Genomic DNA, 24026 nt, shown 5'->3' on the forward strand with positions numbered 1-24026 from the left:
TCACTGGAGGGGCTGGAGGTGAGTTCTGCTCTCCAGAGAAGGCTAAGTTCTCTGCATGCATGAGAGAAGGGTGGGAGGAGAGTTCTGCTCTCCAGAGCAGGCTAAGTTCTCTGCATGCATGAGAGAAGGGTGGGAGGAGAGTTCTGCTCTCCAGAGCAGGCTAAGTTCTCTGCATGCATGAGAGAAGGGTGGGAGGAGAGTTCTGCTCTCCAGAGAAGGCTAAGTTCTCTGCATGCGTGAGAAAGCTTGGCCTTTGGGCTCCCACAGGCCTCAGCAAGAATAGTGACATAAGCTTCTTCAAAATGCTGGACTGCACAATGGTTTGCCCGAATCTCAGGATCTACCAAGGCTGGCCTTCAGCACTCACTTTAGAAGGTCCAGGGGGCCATGAAATCTTTAGGATGCCCAATGGGCTGGTTGGCAGCTAGGGGTGGGGAGATGTAACCCCATCCCCAAATCATTGTCTGCTCTGTGCCTACTTGTTTTTGTATGGAAGCAGGTCAGGAGCACATCAGGTGTGAACATAAGGTTGTGGTGGAGGGAAGGATGAGTGAGTCAACCCCCTTCATCTTATCACCTACATTCCAAGGGCCTTTGAAGCTATACACCTATAAAATGTCATTTCAACATACCAATAAACACGAACATCAAGACATGGAAATTGGCACCTGGGTGGCTCAGTCGGTTGAGTGTCCAACTCTCGGTTTCAGCTCAGGTCATGATCTCGCAGTTTCATGAGTTCAAGCCCCCTGTCGGGCTCTGCACTGGCAGCATGGAGCCTGCTTGGGATTCTCTCTATCCTTCTCTCTCTGCTCCTCCCCCACTTGCACTGTCTCTGTCTTGCTCCAAATAAATAAATAAATAAACTTAAAAAAAGACATGCAAATTAAAAGCAGACACTCAAATTGCCACTATCAAAGTGGCAAGGATTTCTACCACTACTATGTTAGTGCTTGTGCCAAATATTGACAAAAGTGTGGAAAAACAGGGACCATTGTTATGAGTGATAAACTAGTACAAGCTTTATTCGGGGCAATTTGGAAAAATCCATCCAAACACTTCAAAGGGGCATCTCCACGTTCTTGTTATTCTCTAACAAGGAATAATTATGAATGAGCCCAAAGGAGAATGCATCAAATGGTTCACCTCTGTAATACTAACAGTAGTAAAACCTGTGAAATAACTTGAATGACCAATTATAGTGAGTGGTTAAATAATTTATCAAGTATTCCTATTATGGGATGCCGTGTGGCTGTCAAAAATGTAGAAACATATCTATTTTTAATTGTTTAATAAAAAAGCATCTTGCCAGGGTGCCTGGGTGGCTCAGTCTGTTAAGCATCCGACTTCAGCTCAGGTCACGATCTCATGGTTCTAGGTTCAAGTCCCATGTCAGGATCTGTGCTGACGGCTCAGAGCCTGGAGCCTGCTTCAGATTCTGTGTCTCCTCTCTCTCTGCCCCTTTCCCACTCATGTTCTGTCTGTCTCTCTGTCTCTCAAAAATAAATAAAAACATTTAAAAAAATTTTTAAAAAGCATTTTTCCCCTTCCTACTAAAGAAGGATCAGTGGCTGCATTTATTTCCACTCCCTCCCCATATTCTTCTAAAAGGTCAAAAAATAACGTCCACAAGCATGTGTACAAACAGAATGGAAGAGGAGAGACAATGACATCAGTCAACATTTTAGAAGTAGGAAGGTAGACAGAGGAGTGACGACTGCTTTTAGAGAAGAGAAAGGGAAACCCGATGCATGAGGAGGAACCCTCCCCCCAGCTGGACAAACACATTTAAAATGTAGCAGTAGATAAACCCTCTGGATTTAGAGCTACTGTGTATCTGTGAGAGCGGGAATGCAGATACACCCCCCCCCCCAACGCACATGGAGGTGAGGCTGTCCCCTCTGAGATCCACCTCCAGACCAAAGTTCCTACTGTGCTCTGCCTCTGCCAGTTCCAGAATGGGTTGAATCTGGGGAATCCAATCACTTGCTTACAAGACAGCATCAAAAGAGCCTTGGCAACATCAACATAGTGTGGTTTTCCATCCAGAGATCTGAGTGTCAAAAGACATTCCCTGAGGTTTCAAGGTAATGGCTGCAGTAAAAACGACCCTTGATGAAGTCAATGCCTGGTCATCTAACTAGTGGCCATGGTGGTGGACAAAGTTGTCCTTGCCTTTATATTACTAACTGACCATCAGTGGTCCACTTTTCCCATTGAGTAACTTATTTTCAGGAATGCAATTTTATAAATCAATTGTTGCATTACAGCAAAGCTAAGCAAGGAAATACAGTAATGAATAAGAATAAAAGTGAAAGAATCCTTGAGAAAATACCAAGTATTGACAATATGGAGCAGCTAGAAATTTTTTACTCTGCTGGTATGAGGGCGCACCCACTCTGGAAAGCTTTTTGGAGTTGTGGGGAATAAGTTTAGGAATCTCCCGGGCTTACACCAATGGGTTAACAAGGCATAAAGAAATACAAAGCCATAGAATGCTCACACCCAAGTTTGGATAAACAAGATTGGCACCCCCAAAATAGGGAGGTGCAAAGGCACCCCAGAATAGAGAGGGGTGCAAAGCTCCCAGAATAGAGAGGGAGGGGCAAAGGCCCCCAAATAGGAACGGGCGCAAAGGCTCCCAATACAAAGGTATATGAGGTAAACAAAATTAGGCATGCAGGGCAAAAATGCCCCCCAATTTAGTACTATAACAGAAAAGCTGCTTTCACAGGAGGAAAGGGCAAAGTTAAGTAAACAGGTGAATTGGACTATGGACCGCTGCACTGCAGGGGAAGCAGCCTAGAGTGGAGATGGTTCACATAAGAAAAGGTGCCTTGTTAACCCTGAGGTAATTTGCCCTATCTGTCTTATCCCCTAGGCTAGCTAAGATAAACAGACACGGCGACTCCTGTCTGCCATTAACAAACATCTGCTCATCTGCCTGGCACCAAGATTTTGTTTTATATGGACCCAAACCCCAAACACCGTATATCTTCAAAACCCCCCTTTTCCCTCACGTCCCCAAGTTAATGTTCCCAGTTTCTTTGTCTCTTTGTGCACGCCCATCACATTTGTAAGCCTTCTAATCTTAATCAATATGGGGCAAGGACCCTTATTCAGGGCTCTTGTCTTTTCCTGGATATTAGCCATCTCTCGCTTTTCATCCCACGTCCTGCTCTTTGATGTCCTAAAGAGAATGTTAGACTTGGGGTTTATGACAGGAGTATCTACTAAAGTTGACATATGCAACCCTGGTGACCCAGCAAAGCCATTATTAGGTAAATATCCAAGGGCAATGCATGGGTGTAGTTACTAAAAGGTGTGTCCTGAAGTATTCATGGCAACTCTTTTCATAATAACCTGAAACTAGGAATTATCCAAATGCCCATCGCTATAGCAGAATGGGTAAATTATGGCATATTCACACAAATAACGACTCTACAGCAGTGATAAAAAACTATAACCATATGCTATGTGGATAAATGTCATACATGATATGAGAACACACCCCCCCACACACCTCTGCCTGTTTGTGACCTGTAGCCAGGGCCACAGGGCTGGGAGTTGGGCCTTGGGGTTGGGCAGAAAGGTCTGGAATCTAAAGGGTCTTTGAGGGAAAAGGAGCAGGGACAGGGAGACACCAGGAAAGGGACACCTTTCTGCCCATCTAAGGCAGGCTCCTGGGGTCTTGATGGGAAAGTATAAAACTTAGGAAAGAAGAAACCCTGCTGGCCCCAATCTCTGCTCTGCCTGTGAGTGCAGTCATTGAAATTAGACTTTTGAGGCAATGGGTTGGAATTTTCCCCTTTCCAAGTGTTACAGAGGAGAGGGACAATGATAAATGGTATTGGTTTATAACTTAACTATTTCGTTTGGTTTTCTTTTTCTTCCAAGTTCTGCAATATCACCTCACTAGCACCCCAGGGGCCTCAGAGGAGGAAAGCACTTTTTTCCCTTTTTATAATGCTGCCCTCTGCTGCACATTAGGAAATTCACAGGCAAATATTTGGTTTGTCTCCAGAGTTTTGTTCGATTTGATTTGATTTGATTTAGTGATTCAGATCCAAGATTGTTCGAAAAAAGTATATATTTTCTGTAAAAAAGTAAGTTGTTTAATTTACAGTAAGAAAGTAATTAAATTTTCTGTTTTTATGTTGATGGAAAAGCAGAGGTGATTGCAAAATACATGTATCTGTGCTGTTGATGAGCAGGAAGTGAAAGGACCCTTTGGGGGAAGTGCATTTGTAGACCATAAGAGCAACTGAAAAAGGGCAGGGCCTTTTCCCGGGTCCATCTGCTGCAAATCCAGATGCCAGACATAATTTTAAAAAGTAAAAGTACTCGGGGGTGCCTGGGTGGCTTGGTCAGGTAAGCGTCTGACTCTTGATTTAGGCCCAGGTCATGACCTTACGGTTCATGGGTTCGAGCCCCACATGGGGTTCTGAGCTGACAGCGTGGCGCCTGCTTGGATTTCTGTCTTCCTCTCTCTGTGCCCCTCCCCTGCTTGCTCTCTCTCTCTCTCTCTCAAAATAAATAATAAAAAAAAAAAAAAAAGCAAAAGCACTCCTTCCCAAAGTTGCTTACCAAATTATATCCATAAATGTCCAGGAGCAGACTAACAGCTAGAGATTGTGATGTAGCCACATCAGGCAGATATGTAAGCTGAGTGTCTGACGATCCTCTAGCAACCTGGAATTCATCCACCACACTGTGAGTACTCAGCAGCTCTTAACCAGGGGTGTGCATCAAATGCCCAACAAATGAAAATACAGGTCTCTGGTTTGGTTGGACGGGGGAGTAGGTTGGGCCCTGGAATTTTGGGAAAGCTCCCTGGGTGAGTCTTCTACTTACACCTCTGATAGAAAATCCTGAATTAAATGAAAAAAGCAGGATGCCCACTGACACTCATATTTCAACTTTAACTCAATACACCATCTGATCACATGTGGACAGGAATAAGGAGGAAAGAGGGCCCTGTATCTGGATGAGTTGGAAATATGCTCCCTCTTGCAAGACACCTACCAAAATTAGAATCATATTTGAGGATACTGGGACTGTGTGCAGTATATAAATAAGTGTAATGTCATTTAATATGATAGTATTTTAAAAAATGAGTTGAGTGGTGTTTTCTAGCTGTTAGTTAAGCCAAATATCAATGTAGAAATTAGCCTTCTGCAGCTGCACAGGCAATTGAATTTCCAGCTTGCTTGTGTGTGGCTTGGTTCCTCTTCCTAGAACCATAAAATGCCCCAAGGATTGTTGATCTACCCCTTCCACAACCACCTAGGCCAGAAACAATCCAACAGATTTGCACCATATGCTGAGGGAGGCAGGCAGCATGGCAGAGAGTCCTGATCTGGAAAGACAAGAGACTCAAGGCCTGGTTTTTACTTGCTGCTAATTCACTGAATGACCTTGGATGAATTCCTTTACTTCTCCATAGATTTCTGTAAAATGAGAGGCCAGGGGCCCAGGCTTAAACACCTTCTGGGGCCAGGTAATATCAATGAGTGAAATGGACCAGGCATAAGACAAAGGGGAATGGTGAGGACTGTAGAAAGTTGAGAGCTCATGCCTTTGTAAAGGGGTAGACTCTACTCAGTTCCGAAGATTTATTCTATCAGGGTCATTGAGAACAGTTGTGCAGGTTGTGCACTGCACAGGGGCACTACTTCAGAGGAGATATTTTTCACATCATAGACGTAGTTATTTATCAATGATGATTTCCTGGAGGGAGCCTGTCTGTGGAGGGTTTTGAAGAAAGAATGCCTTCTAATTGGCTCAAAGGTGATGTGCGGGCTGTCAGAAGCCCTGGTTACCATGTGGGAATTCAGCTCCGCTGACGCCAGATTTCTTCTTCTTGCTCCTCCTCTTCCACCTCCACCTCCTTTTTTTCACCTTCTTCTTCTGCTCTGGAGAAGCTGGACACATGGCTTCCAAAGTGCAATTCCCCAAACTTCATATTAACTGGAAACCAATTCCAAAATGTTTTTGACATGTGTGGACTGAACAAAACATTTCTTGGGGCCAAACTCAGGCTAGGATTAGGAGATCTCTGACCCAGAGGAACTCTACATTACTGACATTTCAGGAACCCTCCTATTCTATGCACATACGTACTCTTGGAGCAATCACAAGGAAAAACTAACTACCCTGGTAAATGACATGAATAGAATAGGGATTGTGTGGTTTTAATATGAATTATATGGATATCAAGGGTACAAATGCATCCCTACGTATCAACTGGCTAACTCTAATTCATCCTTTCTTAAGATCAATATCATTTCTCCAGAGGGAACCTCCTAAGACTTCCACCTAAATTAGGTCCCCCGTTACACTTTAATAAAACACCTTACTCTCCCTAGGTGAACTTATCAAATTTCTATCATCAGATATTCGCCTGTGTGAATGTTTGCTTACTGTTTGTTTGCTTACCACTGGTGGCGAACGTGTCTTGCTTACCACTGTAGCTCCAGTGGGGATATGTCTAGTACACATCAGGCACCCGTTATAGGTTTATGGAAGGATGGATTAGTCTCCGTCCCATCAAACATCTTTACTCCTCAGTATCTCCCTGACCTGACCTTACTGCCTGGCGTCTGACTTCTGGGCCCCTGACCTTGGAGGATGTCTGGTTTCCATTGCTGAGGAGGAGGCTCTCCGGCCTCCCCCACCCCTCCCCCACATATCTCCTGAGCTGGAGGAAAGATCCGGTTCAGGCCATCGGTGTTCAGGACATCCATGTTTGGCTTGTGGCTGAAACTCCCCCGGATCGGAGCTGAAGCACTCACATTTCACTCAACACACACAGACACCTTCTCTCATGGGAAGTCCACATCATCTTGAATGCTGGGGGTTGTGAGAATGTTCTGAACACAGAATTAAATTCTGTTCCTTGTACATTATTTTACATTCTGATTTCGTTTCATCTGACTAACAAGGTCATTATGATACCAAGTAATAGGCCAGCCATCACGGGGATTTATTGAAGAAATCCGGTAGCCTTCCAAGGCCAGTAGCATTGTTTGATGTTGAAAAGAATTCCCCTAAGAATCGCCCTCAAGACCATAAAACATCGGTGAAAGCAGCTGATTCCACGAAGTAGCTCAACACAGAAACGGAGCTAAGGATCGCGGGTGACGTTGTGGAAGAAGGAAAACCAAATCGCACAGAGAGAACTTCCCATGGAGCAGAAGAGAAGAAGCCAGGAGGGAGCAGAGAAAGGGAGAGTAAGGGAGAAGGAGGACTGGGGAGGGCTGTGGAAGTGGAGGGTATCAGGGGAAGGTATCCGTCCAAAACTCCACCTCTTGCTCCTTCAGTGTCTGTCCCACGCTCACATTCAAATCCAGCTTCAGGTACTGCTCGCTCTGGGTGTAGGCTGGCCACAGAGGCACACCTTCCCCGTTAGGGTTCCTGGAAGTGAGGGCAGAGATGGGGGTGAGACTTCTACCCCCAGACACCTGGCTGTGGGGAAAGCCCGCACCAAGGCGGTGCTCACTTACCCGGTCCGAGCAAAGTTGGCCCAGTGCCTCATCATCTTCCTGCTCAGCAATTTCTCCTCCTCGGTGGCTCCTTCTGAAGGAGACAATCACAAAATCCGGCTCTCACACGGATTTGCCAGAAGCCCAAGGTGCTTCGGGCCTGCTGAATCTCGTTCACACCTCCCTTCCCACTGGGATCCTCTCACTGGCCCACCGTTCAATCCTCAATCGTTGGGCTCATTTTGTGTCTGCACATACCGAGGCCTAGAGCCGCCAGGGTTCGCCCGAGGGATCCTGGCTTCCAAATGGAGGAGGCAGATCACACAGCTTCCCTGTCTCACCAGTGCTCTTCCAGAAATTCCCATGAGGCTGCAGGTTTCCTAGGGTCAGAGGCCACCTCTCTCTCTCTCCTTCTACCACTCCCCCTCAAACAATTAATTAATTATGGCATTTCTCTATTTGAGAAAGTAATACTTGCTCAAAGGACAAATCCAAAATGCAGGCAGGGTATCTAACGAAAGCGAGTTTCCCTCCTGTCTCTTCCCTCCAGACACCCAGTTAGTTACCAGCCTCAGAGGCAACCATAGCTACCAGCTTCTTGAGTGTCCTCCGAAGGCAGGCTAGCCTCGTGCAAGGGCTTTTGGCAGATGCCTTTTTACATACCCAGTATAACACGAACATATATCCTGCGTCTTTCTCTTTGTACTAAAACTGTATCCAGGAGATAGGCCCACACTGTTGTCTATAAACCTTCCATTCATTGCCATTTATTGTTCTATAAATGTATAACACGTAAGTATGTATATATTCAGTTATCTATGAATATATAATTCAGGCATCCAATATTCTCTTGGTGGATCTTTGCATCGTTTCCAATCTTTTGCTGGTGGAAACAATGCTTCAGTGTGTGCCTAAACCTTTGCCTGTATATAATTGTGCAAAAAATTCTAGAAGTTGAACTGCTAGGGTAAAGACTATCTGCATTTTAAATTTTCCATTAATATATGAGGTTGTCTGTCTCCCCACACCTGCTGAAATATATTATGTAAAATGTATCGCTCTCCCCAACCTCGATAGTTGAGAGAGAATTCCTCAGTCAAGGTTAACAGTTCAATCCTCTTGATATGGGTGAGGTCGAGTGGATTTTCACGCTTAAAAGTCACATGTTTCTTCTTCCATAAACTATTTATATATTGCCCAGTGTTTGACTGGGTTGTTCTTTTCCCATTGATTTTAGGAGTTCTTTATATATATTATGTACCATATATATTTATAGATATATATACCATATATCTCTCTATCTCTATCTATCTATATTTTTTTTAATTTTTTTTTATTTTTAATTTTTTTTTTAACCTTTATTTATTTTTGAGACAGAGAGAGACAGAGCATGAACAGGGGAGGGTCAGAGAGAGGGAGACACAGAATCCGAAACAGGCTCCAGGCTCTGAGCTGTCAGCACAGAGCCTGACGCGGGGCTCGAACTCACGGACCGCAAGATCATGACCTGAGCCGAAGTCGGCCGCTTAACCGACTGAGCCACCCAGGCGCCCCCTCTATCTATCTATATTTTTTAAGTAGATTTCATGCCCAGTGTGGAGCCCAATGAGAGGCCTGAACTCATGACCCTGAGATCAAGACCTGAGCTGAGATCAACAGTCAGATGGTTAACCGAGCCACCCAGGTGCCCCAAGAGCTCCTTAGATATTAAGGAATTTAGCCTTTGATACACATGCGGTTCATTTTTTCCCATTTGGAGATTCCTGTGCCCATCACACAGTTATGAGCTCAGTGATGGCTGCTGAGTAATAGTAACAGGGACATTTATTAAGTACTCACTGTATACCTTATGAGAATTGTTTCATTTAATCCTTAAGACAACGTAGGAGGCAGTTGTGTCATTACCTGTATTACAAGGATGGGAATGAATAAATCACATAATGAATAAACCTCAGAGCGCATACTCTGGCAGAGGCTCTGTCCTCATTGTCAAGAAGCCAGCGCGAACTGCTTACGAGCCTGTGTTGTGCAATTTCTTAAACAAAATATTTTAGTGATATCTATAGTGTGTAGTTCCTATATTTTCTCTACTGATAACCTCATATGACTGGCTTCTTATTTGAGGCACTGAATAGGTCATAAATTCAGGAATGAATGAGCAAACCTTGCTAGCAACAGTTTGCAAGCATCTGCATTAGATCACCTGGGTCCCACTACTTTGGGCTGGAATTATGAAAAACATGTTTGTTTGTTTGTTTGTTTGTTTGTTTGTTTTCCTTTTAAAGCCCTGGGTAGCATCAGTGATTCTAGAAAGGGCAAGGAGGGTTGAGACTAGTGGTCAGAGAGAAGGAAGAAAGAGGTTCTAATTAAAAACAAGAAAATTAGATTGCATGAGTGCCCTCAAGGGCCCACGCCTTTAGGCTTTAGTATGAAGAGAAACACTTATCAAGCAAATGCTGGCAACTCCTTTTCCTAAAAATAAGAGGAGGGCATTTTCCAGGGAATGGCTATGTCTGTTAACCATAGATTAAATACTAACCCACCAGTCTTCTGGACTCTTGCATAGTATTGGGCGGTTGAGGGACTTCGTGCTAACAGTGCCTTTCCCCAGCTCATCCCAAGCTCCAGTCCCTGCGCGAACAGAAGCCCCCGAAGCCGTTTCTTACCGAACATGACAATGTCGCCTTTCAGGAAGGCACCTCCAAAGACGAAGCGGATTTCATCAGAGTGATCGGCTTTCACGAAAGCTGGCCTTGTGTCGTTTAAGCACTGGGGCCGGTGTTGAAACTCATAGAAGTAGACAGGTGCGCCAGCATCTGTGGAGAGGCAGGAAAGGGCCTGCGGCCGGTGCGCATGCGCAGCGGAGCAGGGGCGGCCCTGCGTCCCCACCCGGGCTGGTCCTGGCTCCACAGACCCACGGGTGGGATGGCTGAGAGAAGGCAGGTGACTCGAACCATGCTAACTTCCTTCTTCTTTGTCGGAGGCCAGCACTTCCTGCCACAGCAGCCCCTACGCCCCTGGTGGCAAGAGCTCAGCACCCCTCCGGGCAGTCTGAGAGGGCAATAGCTTTTTACTTCTCTAAAAGCCTTTCTTACTGAGCCAAGACCTACCTCCCTGTGACTTCTTGTCACTAACTCTGGTTCGGCTGTCTGGAGACAAAGCGAACAAAGTTACTCCCTGCTTTCAACATTGTTTCATCTCTCTTCAGCTGAAGGCCTTTGCTTCGTAATCCCCCCTTCCTTCCCTGCATCATCAATTTTTCTCTACTGGACCACTGCCATCAGTAGCCAACAGGCTTCCAGAGTCTCCCGTTAACATGCATACACACATGTGCAACGTACACACGCACCGACACGCACATGCACACACATACACATGCACACCCACAGGCACACACAAACACACGTACTCTTGGTCTCCGTTTCCCTTCTGGTTACTGCCTTATCTCTCTAAATCCCTTCTAGCAAGACCTGACATTACTCATCATCTCTGCTTCCTCTCCTCTCATTGTCTCTTTCTTTCTCTCTATTAACTGAAGTATCATTTACGGGCAATAAAAAACGCAGATTTTAATTACACAGTTTGATAAGATTTTACAAATGCACTGACATTCACGACATGACATCACCATGCCCAGGTATACAGACCGTTTCTATCACCCTGGAAAATTCCCTTGTGTGTCTTTGTAGTCACTCTACCAAGAGACAATCCATGTTTTTATTCCTGTCACCACAGATTAATTTCGCCTGTCCTTGACCTCCGTGTAAACGGAATAACACATTATATAGACTTTTTTGTGTCTGGCTTCTTTTCTTCAGTGTAATGTTTTTGAGATTCATGCACATTATTGCATGTATCAGTAGTTGATTGTTTTTTCATCACCAAGTAGTATGCTACTGCATTAATATATCACAATGTATTTATCCATTTGTCTGATGATAGACTTTTAGGTTCTTTCTAGTTTGGTGGTATTATGATTAAAGCCGCTAGGGATATCCGTATACAAGTCTTTTGTAAGGACATATGCTTTCACTTTTCTTCAGTGAATATCTAAGAGTAGAATGGTTGAGTAACAGGGTAGATGTACATTAAACTGTGTAAGAAACTTGACAGCTTTCCAGAATGGTTATGTCACTTTACATTCTCTCCAGAAGTATATGACACTTCTGAATATTCCACATCCTTGGATGTGGAATACTTCTGGGTATATAGTTTGTGGGGTTTTTTTTTTTTTCAGTTTTTAAAAATTTTATTTTAAGAGAGAGAGAGAGCACAGAAGGGCAGAGAAAGAGGGAGAAAGAGAACCCCAAGCAGGCTCCACACTGTTAGTGCAAGCCCAATGTGGGGCTCAAACTCACGAACTGTGAGATCATGACCTGAGACAAAACCAAGAGTCAGATATTAGCCGTTCCAGAGGTGTAAATGGTCTCCTCATTTGAAGTTTATTTTGCATTTTCCTGATGACTAATAACGTTGAGCACCTTTTCAGCCTTCAGATATCTTGTTTTGTGAAGTACCCCTTCAAGCCTTTTATCCATTTGTAATTGGATTGTTTGTCTCTTCGTTATTGAATTGTAAGAGTTCTCACATTCTGGATATGAATTTTTTTGTCAGACAATTATGTTGTGAATATTTTGGTCCAGTCTGTGGCTTGCCTCTTCATTTTTGTAACAGCGCTCTGGGTTTTTTTTTTTTTTTCTTTTAATGTAAAATACACGTAATGTAAAATTCACCACTGTAACCATTTCTAAGTGTGCAAATCAGTGGCTTTTAGTAGGTTCGGAATGTTGTGCAACCATCACCACTATCTAGGTCCAGAACACTTTCAGCACCCCAAACAGAAGCCTTTATGCAGTCCCTCCCCATTTGCCCTTCCTTCGGAGACTGCTTTCTGTCTCTATGGATTTGCCAATTCGGACATTTTATATAAATGGAATCACACATGTGGCCTTTTGTGTCTGGCTTCTTTCACTTAGCATGTTTTCATAGTGCAACAATGTTGTAGCGTGTATCAGCATTTCATTTCTCACTATGGCCACATAATAATCCATTGTATATAGACACCACATTTTGTTTATCCTTTCATGGGCTGATGGACCTTTGGCGTTGTTACCACTGTTTGATCTCTCTGAAGAAGGCTGCTGTGAACATTCATGTCACACTATTGTTTTCAGTTATCTTGGGTGTATCCCTAGAGTGGAACTGCTGAGTTATAAGGTAATTTTATGTTTAAGTTTTTGAGGAACAGGCAAACCATCTTTCCACATTTGCATGTACCATTTACCGTTCCCACCAGCTGTATATGAGAGTTCCAGTTTCTCCACATTCTCAATAACATTGTGGTTTTCTGGGTTTTGTTTGTTTATTTGTTCTTTTATTGCAGCAACTGTGGTGCGGTTATGAAGTGATATGTTACTGTGACTTGATCTGACTTGCCTTCCCTGATGGCTAATAATGTTGATCACCCTTTCATGTGCTCATTAGTCATTTGTATATCTATTTTAGAGAGATGTCCATTCAGTTCTTTGCCCATTTTTGAATTGAGTTATTTGGGCTTTTTGTTGAGTCCTTCATATATTCCGAATAACAGACCCTTATCATATACAGTAAAACCTTGGTTGGTGAGCATAATTTGTCCTGGAACATGCTTGTAATCCAAAGCACTTGTATATCAAAGTAAATTTCCCCATAAAAAATAATGGAAACTCAGATGATTCATTCCACAACCCAAAAATACTCACACAAAAATGATTACAATACTATAATATAATACAAAATAATAAAGAAAATACAAAATAGAAAGAAAAATAAGCAAAGTAACCTGCACTTACCTTTGAAAACCTTCACGGCTGATGTGAGGGAGACTAGAGGAGGGTTATTGTGTAGGAAGAATTTCACTATCGCTATTAGAATCATTGCTATCCATTGGCTCAGTGGAATCGTTTTCTTTTCATGCAGCTTTAATAAGGAACCCATCCAATGACACTTGCTTTTGCCTCCTTTTGAGGACTTCACAGAAATATGACATTGCATTGTCATTAAATAGATCCATCACTCGCACACCTGCAGCCTTATTTGGATGGTGCTTTTCTACAAAATGTTTCACTGTTTCCCACATTTTACATGTCTCCCTAATCTCATTGGAAGTGAGGGATTCCTCTGCCTTTTTCTCCTCCTCTGCCAACGAGATCCCCTCCATAACCTCTTGTTGTTGCTCGTGATGCAGATCCTTCAGTTCGTCGGTGGTCAGCTCCTGGCCATGTGTCTCCACCAGCTCTTGAATATTGTCCTCATTCACCTCCAGTCCCATGGACTTCCCCGCAAACATGGCCAACTGACGGCTCCTGTTCACGAGCAAGCCCCTCCAAGTCATGTGCAAGAAGGCAGTTAGGCCACAGTTTTCTCCAAGCAGAACTGAGGGTCCTCTTGGTGACCCCATCCCAGGCTTTATCGATGATCTTGAGGCAGCTCACGATGTGGAAATGATTTTTCCAAAATGCTCAGAGGGTAAGGTTTGTTCCTTCAGTTACCTCAAGGCATTGCTGAAATAGTGCTTTGGTGTAAAGCCTTTCAAAGTTTGAAATGACCTGCTGATCCATGAGCTGGAGGATTGGAGTGGTGTTGGGAGGAAGGAACTTGACCTTAAGGAACTCGAATTCCTCCAGTAAGTCGTCCTCAAAGCCTGGAGGATGAGCAGGAGCGTTATCCATAATCAGCAAAGCTTTGAGTGGCAGATTATTTTAAAAAGGTATTTCTTCACCGCAGGACTGAAGCCCTCGTTGAGCTACTCAGTGAACAAGCTATGAGTGACCCAAGCCTTCCTGTTGGACCTCCATACAACGTTTAACTGGCTTGTCTGCACCTTGCATTTCTTGAAGGTTTGTGAATTCGTGGAATGATACACGAGCAGGTGTTTGACTTTAAAACTCTAGCCTGCGTTATTACAAAACAAGAGGGGGAGATGGTCTTTCACGGGCTTGTGACTGGGCATTGCATTCCCTTCTTCTGTAATGTAGGTCCTCTTTGGCATCTTTTTCCAAAACAGCCCCATCTCATCACAGTTAAAAACTTACTCTGGCAGGTAACACTCGGAAACCATGAGCTTCTTGAACTCGGTAGTGAACGCGTCAGCTGCTTTAGCATCCGAACTCAAAGCCTCTCCATGCCTCACAACACTACGGATGCCACTTGTCCTCTTAAAGTTATCAAACCAACCCCTGCCTGCCTTGAAGACTTTTTCATTTTCTGTTGATGTACCTGGCAGTTTACTTATGAGGTCAGCGTACAAGGCATTTGCCGTTTCATAGATAAAGTTCTTGGTCACAGTATCACCTGCTAGTTGCTTCCCATTTATCCAAACCAGAAGCAACTTTTCTACATCTTCCAGAACACGTGGCCATTGCTTTGATATTCTCCTGACTCCTTTTGGTGCATCTAGCCCCCTTATTTCTTGTTTCTGCTTTAATATTGTGCAAATGCTCAATGTAGATTTCCTATAAAATCTTGCAATTTCGGCCACCCACATACCTCATTCTGACCTCTCAATGATTTCCTTAACTTCCACCATAATCATCTCCTTCTTACTGCCTTTCCTTTCAACATTTTTCTGCATGGGGACCATTGTCTATGTTCACACAGATGTTGACTACAGCACAATATTAATAAACTCTTGTCTTATACTGTATTTAATGTAACTGGCAAGGCAGCAGAGGAAAGGGTCTATATCTCAGGCAGCCTGACCTAGAATGAAGCAAAGCATTCCTAAGCTTACTCTTGTATGGAAAAGCAAAGGACTGTCCATAGGTGCTTTGAAGGGACAAAAAATATACTAGTGCCAGTTGTAGGCACCTTCCAATGTTTTGAAAAATCACTGATTTCTGCCAAACACTCTGGCCTGAGACTGAGCATCTGAGCATGGGAGACGATCACCCACAATCCCACAGCAAGAGAGAGAGAGAGAGAGAGAGAGAGAAGAATCAGGCTCAGCTGTGATCATGTGATGTTTGGTGTCATGTACTATTTGTATTGCAAGACATTGCTCATTTATCAAGTTAAATTTTATTAGAAATGTTTGCTTGTCTTGTGGAACACTCGCAGAACAAGTTGCTCTCAATCCAAGGTTTTACTGTATATGATTTGTAAATATCTTCTCCCATTCTGTGGGTTGTCTTTTCACTTCCTTTATATTGTGCTTTGATGCACAATAATTTTTAATTTTTATGAAGTCCAATTTATCTATTTTTTCTTTTTTCATTACGCTTTTGGCATTATATCCAAGAATCCATTGTTACTTCCAAACTATTTGTATCTTTATTTCTAAAGTGAGTCTCTTTTAGAACAGCATACGGTTGGACTCTGTTTTTATAATCCGTTCATTCTGCAATCTCTGCCTTTTGAGAGAATCCATTTATATTTAGTGGAATTACTGATTAGGAAGGATTTATTTCTGCCATTTTACTATTTGTTCTTCAATATGTCATATATTTTTTATTCTTCAATTCTTCCATTACTACTTTCTTTTGTGTTAGATAATATTTTCTAGTGTACCAGTTTGATTCCCTCTTGTTTCTTTTACTCTACATATTTGTAGTTATTTTCTAAGTGGTTGTTCTGGGGATTATAATTAACATCCTAATTTAAAATAATGTATTTCAAATGAATAGCAACTTTGTCTCAATGGTATACAAAAACTTTCCTCCTTTATAGCTCTGTGCCTTTATGTTGTTGTTGTCACAAATTGCACCCTGATGCACTGTATGTCAAAACATAGATTTAAAATTATTGTTCTTTACACTTGTCTTTTAAATCATATAGGAAGAAAAGAGACATTAGAGAACCAAAAATGAATTAATACTGACTTCTACAAGTAAACATAAGTGATGTGAGTACCTTCAGTGGTGCTCTTTTTTCTTCTTGTGGGTTTCAGATACTGTCTAGTGTCCTTTCATTTCAGCCTTAGGGACTCCCTTTATCATTTCTTATCAGGCAGGTTTACTAGTGACAAAATCTCTCAGGTTTTGTTTATCTGGCAATGTCTTGATTACTCCTTCATTTTTCAAGATAGTTTTGACAGATATGGAAATCTTGGTTGGCAGGCACTTTATTATTATTATAATTATTAGTTATAATAGTAATTATTAGTTCATCACTTTGAATATGCCATTCTGGCCTCTGTGGTTTCTGTTGAGAAATCAGCTGTTAATCTTATTGAAACTACTTTGTACATGATCAGTCTATTCTCTCTTACCTTTTTCAGGAATTTCTGGTTTTGGTTTTTGATTGATTGTAATATATCTCTACATACATTTCTTTGAGTTTCCTCCTACTTGGGAGTCACTGAAATTCATGTACATGAATATTTACATCTTTCATCAAATTTGAGACATTTTGATAATTACTTTTTTAATATTATTTTTACCTCTTTTTCTCTCCTCTCCTTCTGGAAGTCCTATCATGCATATGTTGAGATGTTTAATGGTGTTCCACAGGCCTCTTGAGCTCTGTTTACTTTTCTTCATTCCTTTTTCTTTCTGATCCTCACATTGGGTGATCTCAATGGATTTGTGTCCAAGTTCTCTGTTTCTTTCTTCTCTATGTTCAAATCTGCTGTGGAGTCCCTCTAGTGAATTTTCCATTCCAGTTGTATTTTTCAATGCCAGAATATCTATTTGGTCCTTTTTATAATTTTATAAATTCTCTCTTTACTGCTTCTGTATGTGGTGAAACATCATTCTCATGGTTTCCTTTAATTTTTTATATGTGGTTTCCTTCAGCTATTTGAGCATGTTTAATAGTTGGTTTAAAGTCTTCAGTAAATCCTATGTCTGGGGTTCTTCAGGGACAGTTTCTATTAATTATTTTCCTGTCTGTGGGCCATACTTTCCCATTTCTTTGCATGCCTTGTAATATTTTGTTGAAAACTGGAGATTTTGAATATTATAATGTGGCAACTCTGAACATCAGATTCTACCTCCTTTCCATGGTTTGTTGTTACTGTTTGTTGTGGTTGTGGTCGTTTGTTTGTTTAGAAATGTTTCTGTACTGGGATGCCTGGGTGGCTCAGTCGGTTAAGCGTCCGACTTCAGCTCAGGTCATGATCTCACAGTTTGTGGGTTTGAGCCCTGCGTTGGGCTCTGTGCTGACAGTTCAGAGCCTGGAGCCTGCTTGGGATTCTGTGTCTCCCTCTCTCTCTGCCTCTCCCCCGGTCTCTCTCTCAAAAATAAAATAAAACATTACAAAAATTAAAAAGATAAATGTTTCTTGGTCATGTGTAGCCACCAAAGTCTTTCTCCTGTTTTCTTAGTGGTCAACTAATAATTTTATGGGTCAGCTGAGGTTTTCATAAAAGCCTAAGACAAACAAACAAAATCTCCCAGTCTTTGAAGATGGACATTGTGTGTGTGTTGGAACATCCCTCAACACTCAGCCAGACAGTTTACAACTCTTACTTAGTTTTCACTTTCTGTTTGAGGATAGCCTCCAAGTCAGCCAGATATAACAGCTTAGGGCCATCTCAGGGCTTTTATGAGCATGCTCCCTACTCTGAATATGCACAAGGCCTTCTAAATTCCCAGGTATATGGAGAGCTTCTCAATCCTTTATTCCCAGAGCAGCTCATTGCCCAGCTTTTCCTCCTAAGTGTTGTCTCTTATTTATTCCAACTGTTATCCCTTGCCCCTAGTGGTATCAGCAAATGCATTTGCCTTTAAATGTTCATGAAAAATGCCCTCCAGGTAGGTGTCTAATCCCTGAGAAAGCTCTATGTTAGGGGAAATAAAAGCAAGCCCTTTTAGCTTAGTTGTTTAGGGAGCCACCAGATAGGTCAAAGCAAACAACCACAAGTCTTTGAGAATAGGTTCTTTTTCCTCCCTCCAGTACTAGCAGGCTAGACTATAAATATGGGCTGCTGTCTTTAAGGCCATTGCCTAGCTGGTGGCAGGAAATGGTGCAGAGTAAGTTAACATGCCACAAACACTCTCACTGAGACTCCAGGGTCTATATTTTGATGAAATGTTCATTTGCTTGCTATACACCCTTGATTTATTTCCAGAGTTCTGGTAAAATTGATTCTGACAGTACATGCCAATTTATTCACTGCTTTTGTGGTGGGACAGATTTTGGACTTTCCTCCTCCACCACTTTTGCTAACATTGTTAATAGTGTTTTTTGAAAAGTTTATTTTGCTTAAGTACAAGTTAAGCTTTTGCATTTGGGTCTACAACTCAACTCACATTGATTTTTGTGTATAGTGTGAGTTAGAGGGTTGAGGCTCACTTTTTCTACATAGATATCCAGTCATTTCAGCTCTGTTTTTTGAACAGAATTTCCTTTCTCCATTGACTTATCTTAGCACCTCTGTCAAAAACTGGTTAACTGTAGATTTTCTGGACTCTCCACTCTGTTCTATGTGTCTATTCTTCAGCCAGTACCAGACTTTCTTAATGACTGTACTCAAAAATAACACTTGAAATCAGATAACTTGTAAGTCCACTAACTTTGGTGTTCTTGTTCAAGATTGTTTTGGCTATCCTTGCATTTCCATGTAAATTTTTCGAGTCAGTTCATTCATTTCTCCAAAACCACTGGTGAAAGTTTGAGATTGGGATTGTATTCTCTGGAGATCAGTTTGCTCATTTTCTCTTGAATCCGTTTTAACCAGGCTTTTACTCCCATCATCCTATCACAATAGTTCCTGTCAAGGTCACCAGTGACCTCTGTGTTCCCAAATTCAAGAGTCCGTTCTTGGTCCTCATTCCCTTGTCACCTTTGCAGACCTTTTGATACAGAATCCTATAGTTCCCTGCCACTGCTATCCCCCACCCTGTGTTTTTTTACTTATATTACCATCTAACACATATATATTCTATCTTGACTTGTTTGTTAGTGTCCCCAACCAGAATGTGAGTTACATGGTGTCTTTGTTTTGTTCACTGATGTATCCTCAGGGCCCAGAATACTGTCAGGAACGTAGTAGGCTCTTGATAAAAAATTGTGGAAACAGAAGGAAAGGGGAATGGAAGAGAGAGAGAGAGAGAGAGAGAGAGAGAGAGAGAGAGAGATGGAGAGAGAATAAGGGCAGGGCAGGGGTAAGGAGGGAAACAAGGTTTGTGTCGCCACAAGTAACACTCCCTTTCTGATTGCCCCGCTACTGCTGATACCTAAAATGTTTGGGAAGACACTTTCAGAGAAAGGAATGTGGGAAATAAAATTATGGGGAGGTGGGAATTTTCTGGATGGTCCTGACGAAGGAGGAGAAACAGAAACAACAAAAACTGATCAGCATCCCTGAACTCTGAAAGGCACGGCAATTGCAAAGGTCAGCCTGCAGGGTTGTATCCCAGACATCCTTGGGAACTCCCTCTAACTGAGGGAACAGAAGGGTGGAGCAGGGCCAGTCATCAGGCAACAAGAATTCCCGCAGCCACTGGCCTTGCTGAGCTGTGACCCTGCTGTGGCGGGAGCGGGGGTAGTGCTGAGAGACTCACCTCTATGATGTCGAGCTGTGACCACCCCAGGGACCACAAAGAGCACATCTCCAAGCAAGTCCAGAAAACTATCTCGTATTTCAACCGGGGAGTGCTTGTTGTAGAAGTAATGATCAGCCACAAGGTGCAAATACTGGGTGGGGATCTGCTGTAAGAAATCATGGCCACAGGAGATCCAGGTCAGCAACATCCAACACGTCAAGCGTTTGCCTGGGCAGACGTGATTCTGAGGTCTTTACATGCATCGCCTCGTTTAATGCACACAGTGATCCCATGATGCAAATATCAAAATTAGCCCCCTTTCACAGATGAGGGCACTGAGGCTTAGAGAGGTTAAGGGGTTGTCCAAACTGGTACAGCCATTCTTTCACTTGCAGCCAAATTTCATGCTACTAATCACCGTGCACATGCCTCTCTGAGATGCTCCAGAAACGGCCACCCCTGGCCAGAACTGGCAACATGGTTTGCAGGGCAACGTTGTTCAAAATGATACCAATTTCAAGATGGTGACAACATAGCATTCAATCAAGTGTAGAACTCTTCTGAGTGTAGACCTTTGTGCCAACACAGGTCCCACACCCAGGAGGCCGGCTTCAGGTAGTAGCACTGCCTCCAGTCCTTTGCTGATTCGAGCTAGTTGCTCTCTTGGAGTTCCCTCATCTATAAAAAACGGGCCGTGCTGGGGATCGCATGAGATATGAAGAAAGAAACATGCTGTCTGGCACAGAGCAGGTCTTCTGCTCTATTGGTTTCCCTCAACACCTATTGCCAAAACCCTTAACGGGGCAATTCCCTGACTTCTTGACCCGACACTGGGCTGCCTCCCAGTCTTCGATCCCTCAACTTGCCCCCAGCGCAAATGCCAGAGGATGCAACGTAAACTTCATGAAGATTCAGGGTCTGCCACATCAATGATGTTCTCGGGGATCTGGGGGGTCTAGGGAATGCTGGGATAAGTTATGGCACCTCAGCCACCATCCCCACCCCCCAACATGAAAACAAGCATGGTCCTGCAGATGTTTCTCTGGAATTTGGAGGCAGTATACAGCACACTCAGACTTGTTCATCAGGTCCTCTGAAGGCTGAGTGTTTTTAATCAGGCCCAGAGCAAGTCCAGGCTCTGGTGCAAGTGTCTCTGACTTGGACCACGTGACCAGCAGACCCCTAGGTGCTCACGGTACCCAAGGAGGGTCCGGATGCTCTGTGGACCCTCTGGTGAGCCCCAGTGGGATACTCACAGTGCAGACCCCTGGGGTTCCAGAGCAAGGCTATGCCATCTGCATCAGAGAACAACTTAATCATTTGAAAAGTACTTGCTCTGCCACCTAGGAGAGACTGCGTGCCCTTCCAGTCCTCCTGCACCTCCCCACAAAGCCCACTTCCCACTCCTAGGACCTGGTTCCACATACCTACTCCTCTTGAAATGCCCTCTGCTCAAATGTTTCCCTTTCCTAAACCAGATAATTCACCTCCTCCTCCATGAGGCCATCTCCAATCCAGCCTGCGAGGTCTCACTGTCTGGTGTATATATTTTAAGTATCTCTCAAACCTTAATCCCAGTTTGGACCCCTAGATAGCCAAGACTCATCAAACATTACCTCTGGGCCTTGGGGCCCGAAGGATCCCCTGCCTCTGGTCTGGCTCACTCTGTGGCCAGAAGGCTCTTTCCAAAATGGAAATCAAATCATGCCGCTCTTCCTCTGTTCCCAGCTCCTGGGATGAACTGCACCTTCCTTTCAGAGCATATAACAGCTGCAAGCACCCTCCTCTACTGCAGCCTACCCTGCAGCTGACCTCATCACACTCCTCTGCTTCTAATCTTGGGTCCTCCGGCCGGGACCTCCAGCAACCCTGGCCCCTGTTCCTCTACCAGCCAGACAAACCTAACTCATCCTTCAAGGCTCTTCTCCTTGAGGCAGCCACCTGCTTCCTCCTGTGGGCCACATGGGGCCTCGAACATTCCTCTGCTCTGGTTTGCAGACACTACTGAAGTGCCTCCTTCACTTCATCCACCACACGCTCCCCAGGTTCTGCAAGTGTAGAAGGAGTGCCTGCTCATCACTGTACCTCAGTGCCTAGGGAAGCGCTGGGCTCTCAAGAAGCAGCCAGTCAATGAATAAGTGCACAAAGGGAACCTGGTACAGAGTTCACACTGGATGTTTACGGCAAGAAGGAGGGAAGAAGAGAAAGGAATCCGTTCCTACATCTAGTGTCTGGCTTAAGACCTGATACTGACACATCTGTTCAGGGAGTGAATGAATAAACAGTTGAGTCAGGATCCTGGGCCTCGCTGGAACCTAATACAGTGCCCGGCTGGCGTGGAGTGAATACAGGTCCTTAGTTCCGGGTGTGTTTCAGAATTCAGAACTTTGCTGACTGTGCATAAATAATTCAGTATATAGGCTGCGTGTCATGTCACGTGCTCTGGGGGCGGCTGCCCCAGCCCCCACACTACTTATGTCATCAGAGAAGCACATGAATAGGGGGATGAATGAAGTGGATAAGAACAATAAATACCAAGGGCCACCTATCAGCTAAGGAAGTTTCAGTTGTCCTACAGGCTGTTTTTCAGAGCTCCTTGGATTTTGAGATCGTGAATAAGGGACTGTGGTACTCTATTTGGCAAAGATTCACTGAATGAGTGAACGAGGAATGACTGTAGCCCCAGCCCCTACTGCTGAGTGTGCCCCGAGGAGGTCTGTTAAATAGGTGAATCTCTGACGAGTCACAGTTGCCCAGGCTCACTTACCAGGAATGTGTGTATGAAGTGGAGGGCCAGAGACCTGTTGGAACCCCCGAGGATCTCAGGAAACTCCTGTGGAGAGAAGTAGGGCATCCTCTGTGAGCACCTCAAGACACCAGAAGGGAAAGTGGTCTTGCTGAGGGCTGAGGGGCCTGCCTTTTAGAGGGGAGGCTGGGAAGAGCAGGAACCCATTTAGTCCCCAGGGGGCGACATGCAGGAGTGGCCTCAGTGGGTCGGAGCAATGACAGTCTCTTCTCACACTTGCTAAAGGCAGCCATTCCCTGCCATACCTGTGGCCTTGTGGGGCCCGAGTGGCTGCCCTGTGGAAAGACCGTGTTATGAGCTGAAATGTGCCCCCCAACCCCCATTCCCACGTTGAAGACCTAACCCCCAGTACTCCCGAGTGTGATAGAGGGGAGACCACGTTTTTCAAGAAGTGATGAAATCAAAGGGAGGACTTTAGTTGGGCCCTAATCCAACCTGACTGGTGTCCTTATAGGAAGAGGAAATTCTGACACACAGAGACATCGGGGTGTGTGCATACAGAAGAAAGACCATGTGGGGACACAGGGAGAAGATGGCTTCGTGCAAGCCAAGGAGGGAGGCCCCACAAGAAATTAAGCCTGCTGACACTTTGATCTTGGACATCCAGCCCCCGGGATTGTGAGAAAATAAGTTTCTGTTGTTTAAGCTACCTGGTCTGTGGTGTTTTGCTGTGGCAGCCCGGGCAAACTAATACAGGCTACAGCTCGTCTTTGACACCACATTCAAAGAGAGGCCAGAAAAATCTCAAACTACTGGTTTATTGTTCTCTTTCTAGAGATCTTTACAATTAGGGCCTCTGAGATGCCAGCAGTTTGCAGAGAGCCAGTGAGGTGGCAAGACTGGTGGTTAAGAGCAGAGGCTTTTCTTGGGTGCCTGGGTGGCTCAGTCGGTTAAGCGTCTGACTCTTGATTTCAGCTCAGATCATGATCTCCCAGCTCGTGAGATCGAGTCCCACGTTGTGCTCTTTGCTAACTAACAGTGCTGAGGCTGCTTGGGCCCAGTCTCTCTCTCCCTCTCTCTCTGCCCCTCCCCTGGTCATGCACGTATGCTCTAAATAAATAAATAATAAATAAATAAATAAATAGATAGATAAATAGATAAATAAATAAATAAATATTTTTTAAAAAGAACATAGGCTATGCTTGGTACATAGTAAGGGCTAGGAGTAATTACTTGTTAAAAGACCCCTCCCGGGCCAGTATTACAGCTTAAAAACATGAGAGGGTAGAAATACTCTCCACTTGTCAAATGAATTTCGCTTTGACATTT

General features: G+C 43.8%; 1 protein-coding gene across 1 annotated transcript in view; it reads right to left on the minus strand.

The window, feature by feature from the left end:
• Positions 1-6961: 6961 nt before the first annotated feature.
• Positions 6962-24026, minus strand: part of CES5A (carboxylesterase 5A) — a 28659-nt gene continuing 11594 nt past the window's right edge. The window contains 6 exon segments of the mRNA XM_042970186.1: positions 6962-7286; positions 7289-7416; positions 7506-7578; positions 10151-10300; positions 19970-20117; positions 22719-22784. Of these exon segments, the coding sequence (XP_042826120.1) occupies positions 7063-7286; positions 7289-7416; positions 7506-7578; positions 10151-10300; positions 19970-20117; positions 22719-22784 (789 nt within the window). The 3' untranslated portion in view covers positions 6962-7062.

The sequence above is a fragment of the Panthera tigris genome, chromosome E2, assembly GCF_018350195.1.
Source record: "Panthera tigris isolate Pti1 chromosome E2, P.tigris_Pti1_mat1.1, whole genome shotgun sequence".
Classification (NCBI taxonomy): Eukaryota; Metazoa; Chordata; class Mammalia; order Carnivora; family Felidae; genus Panthera; species Panthera tigris.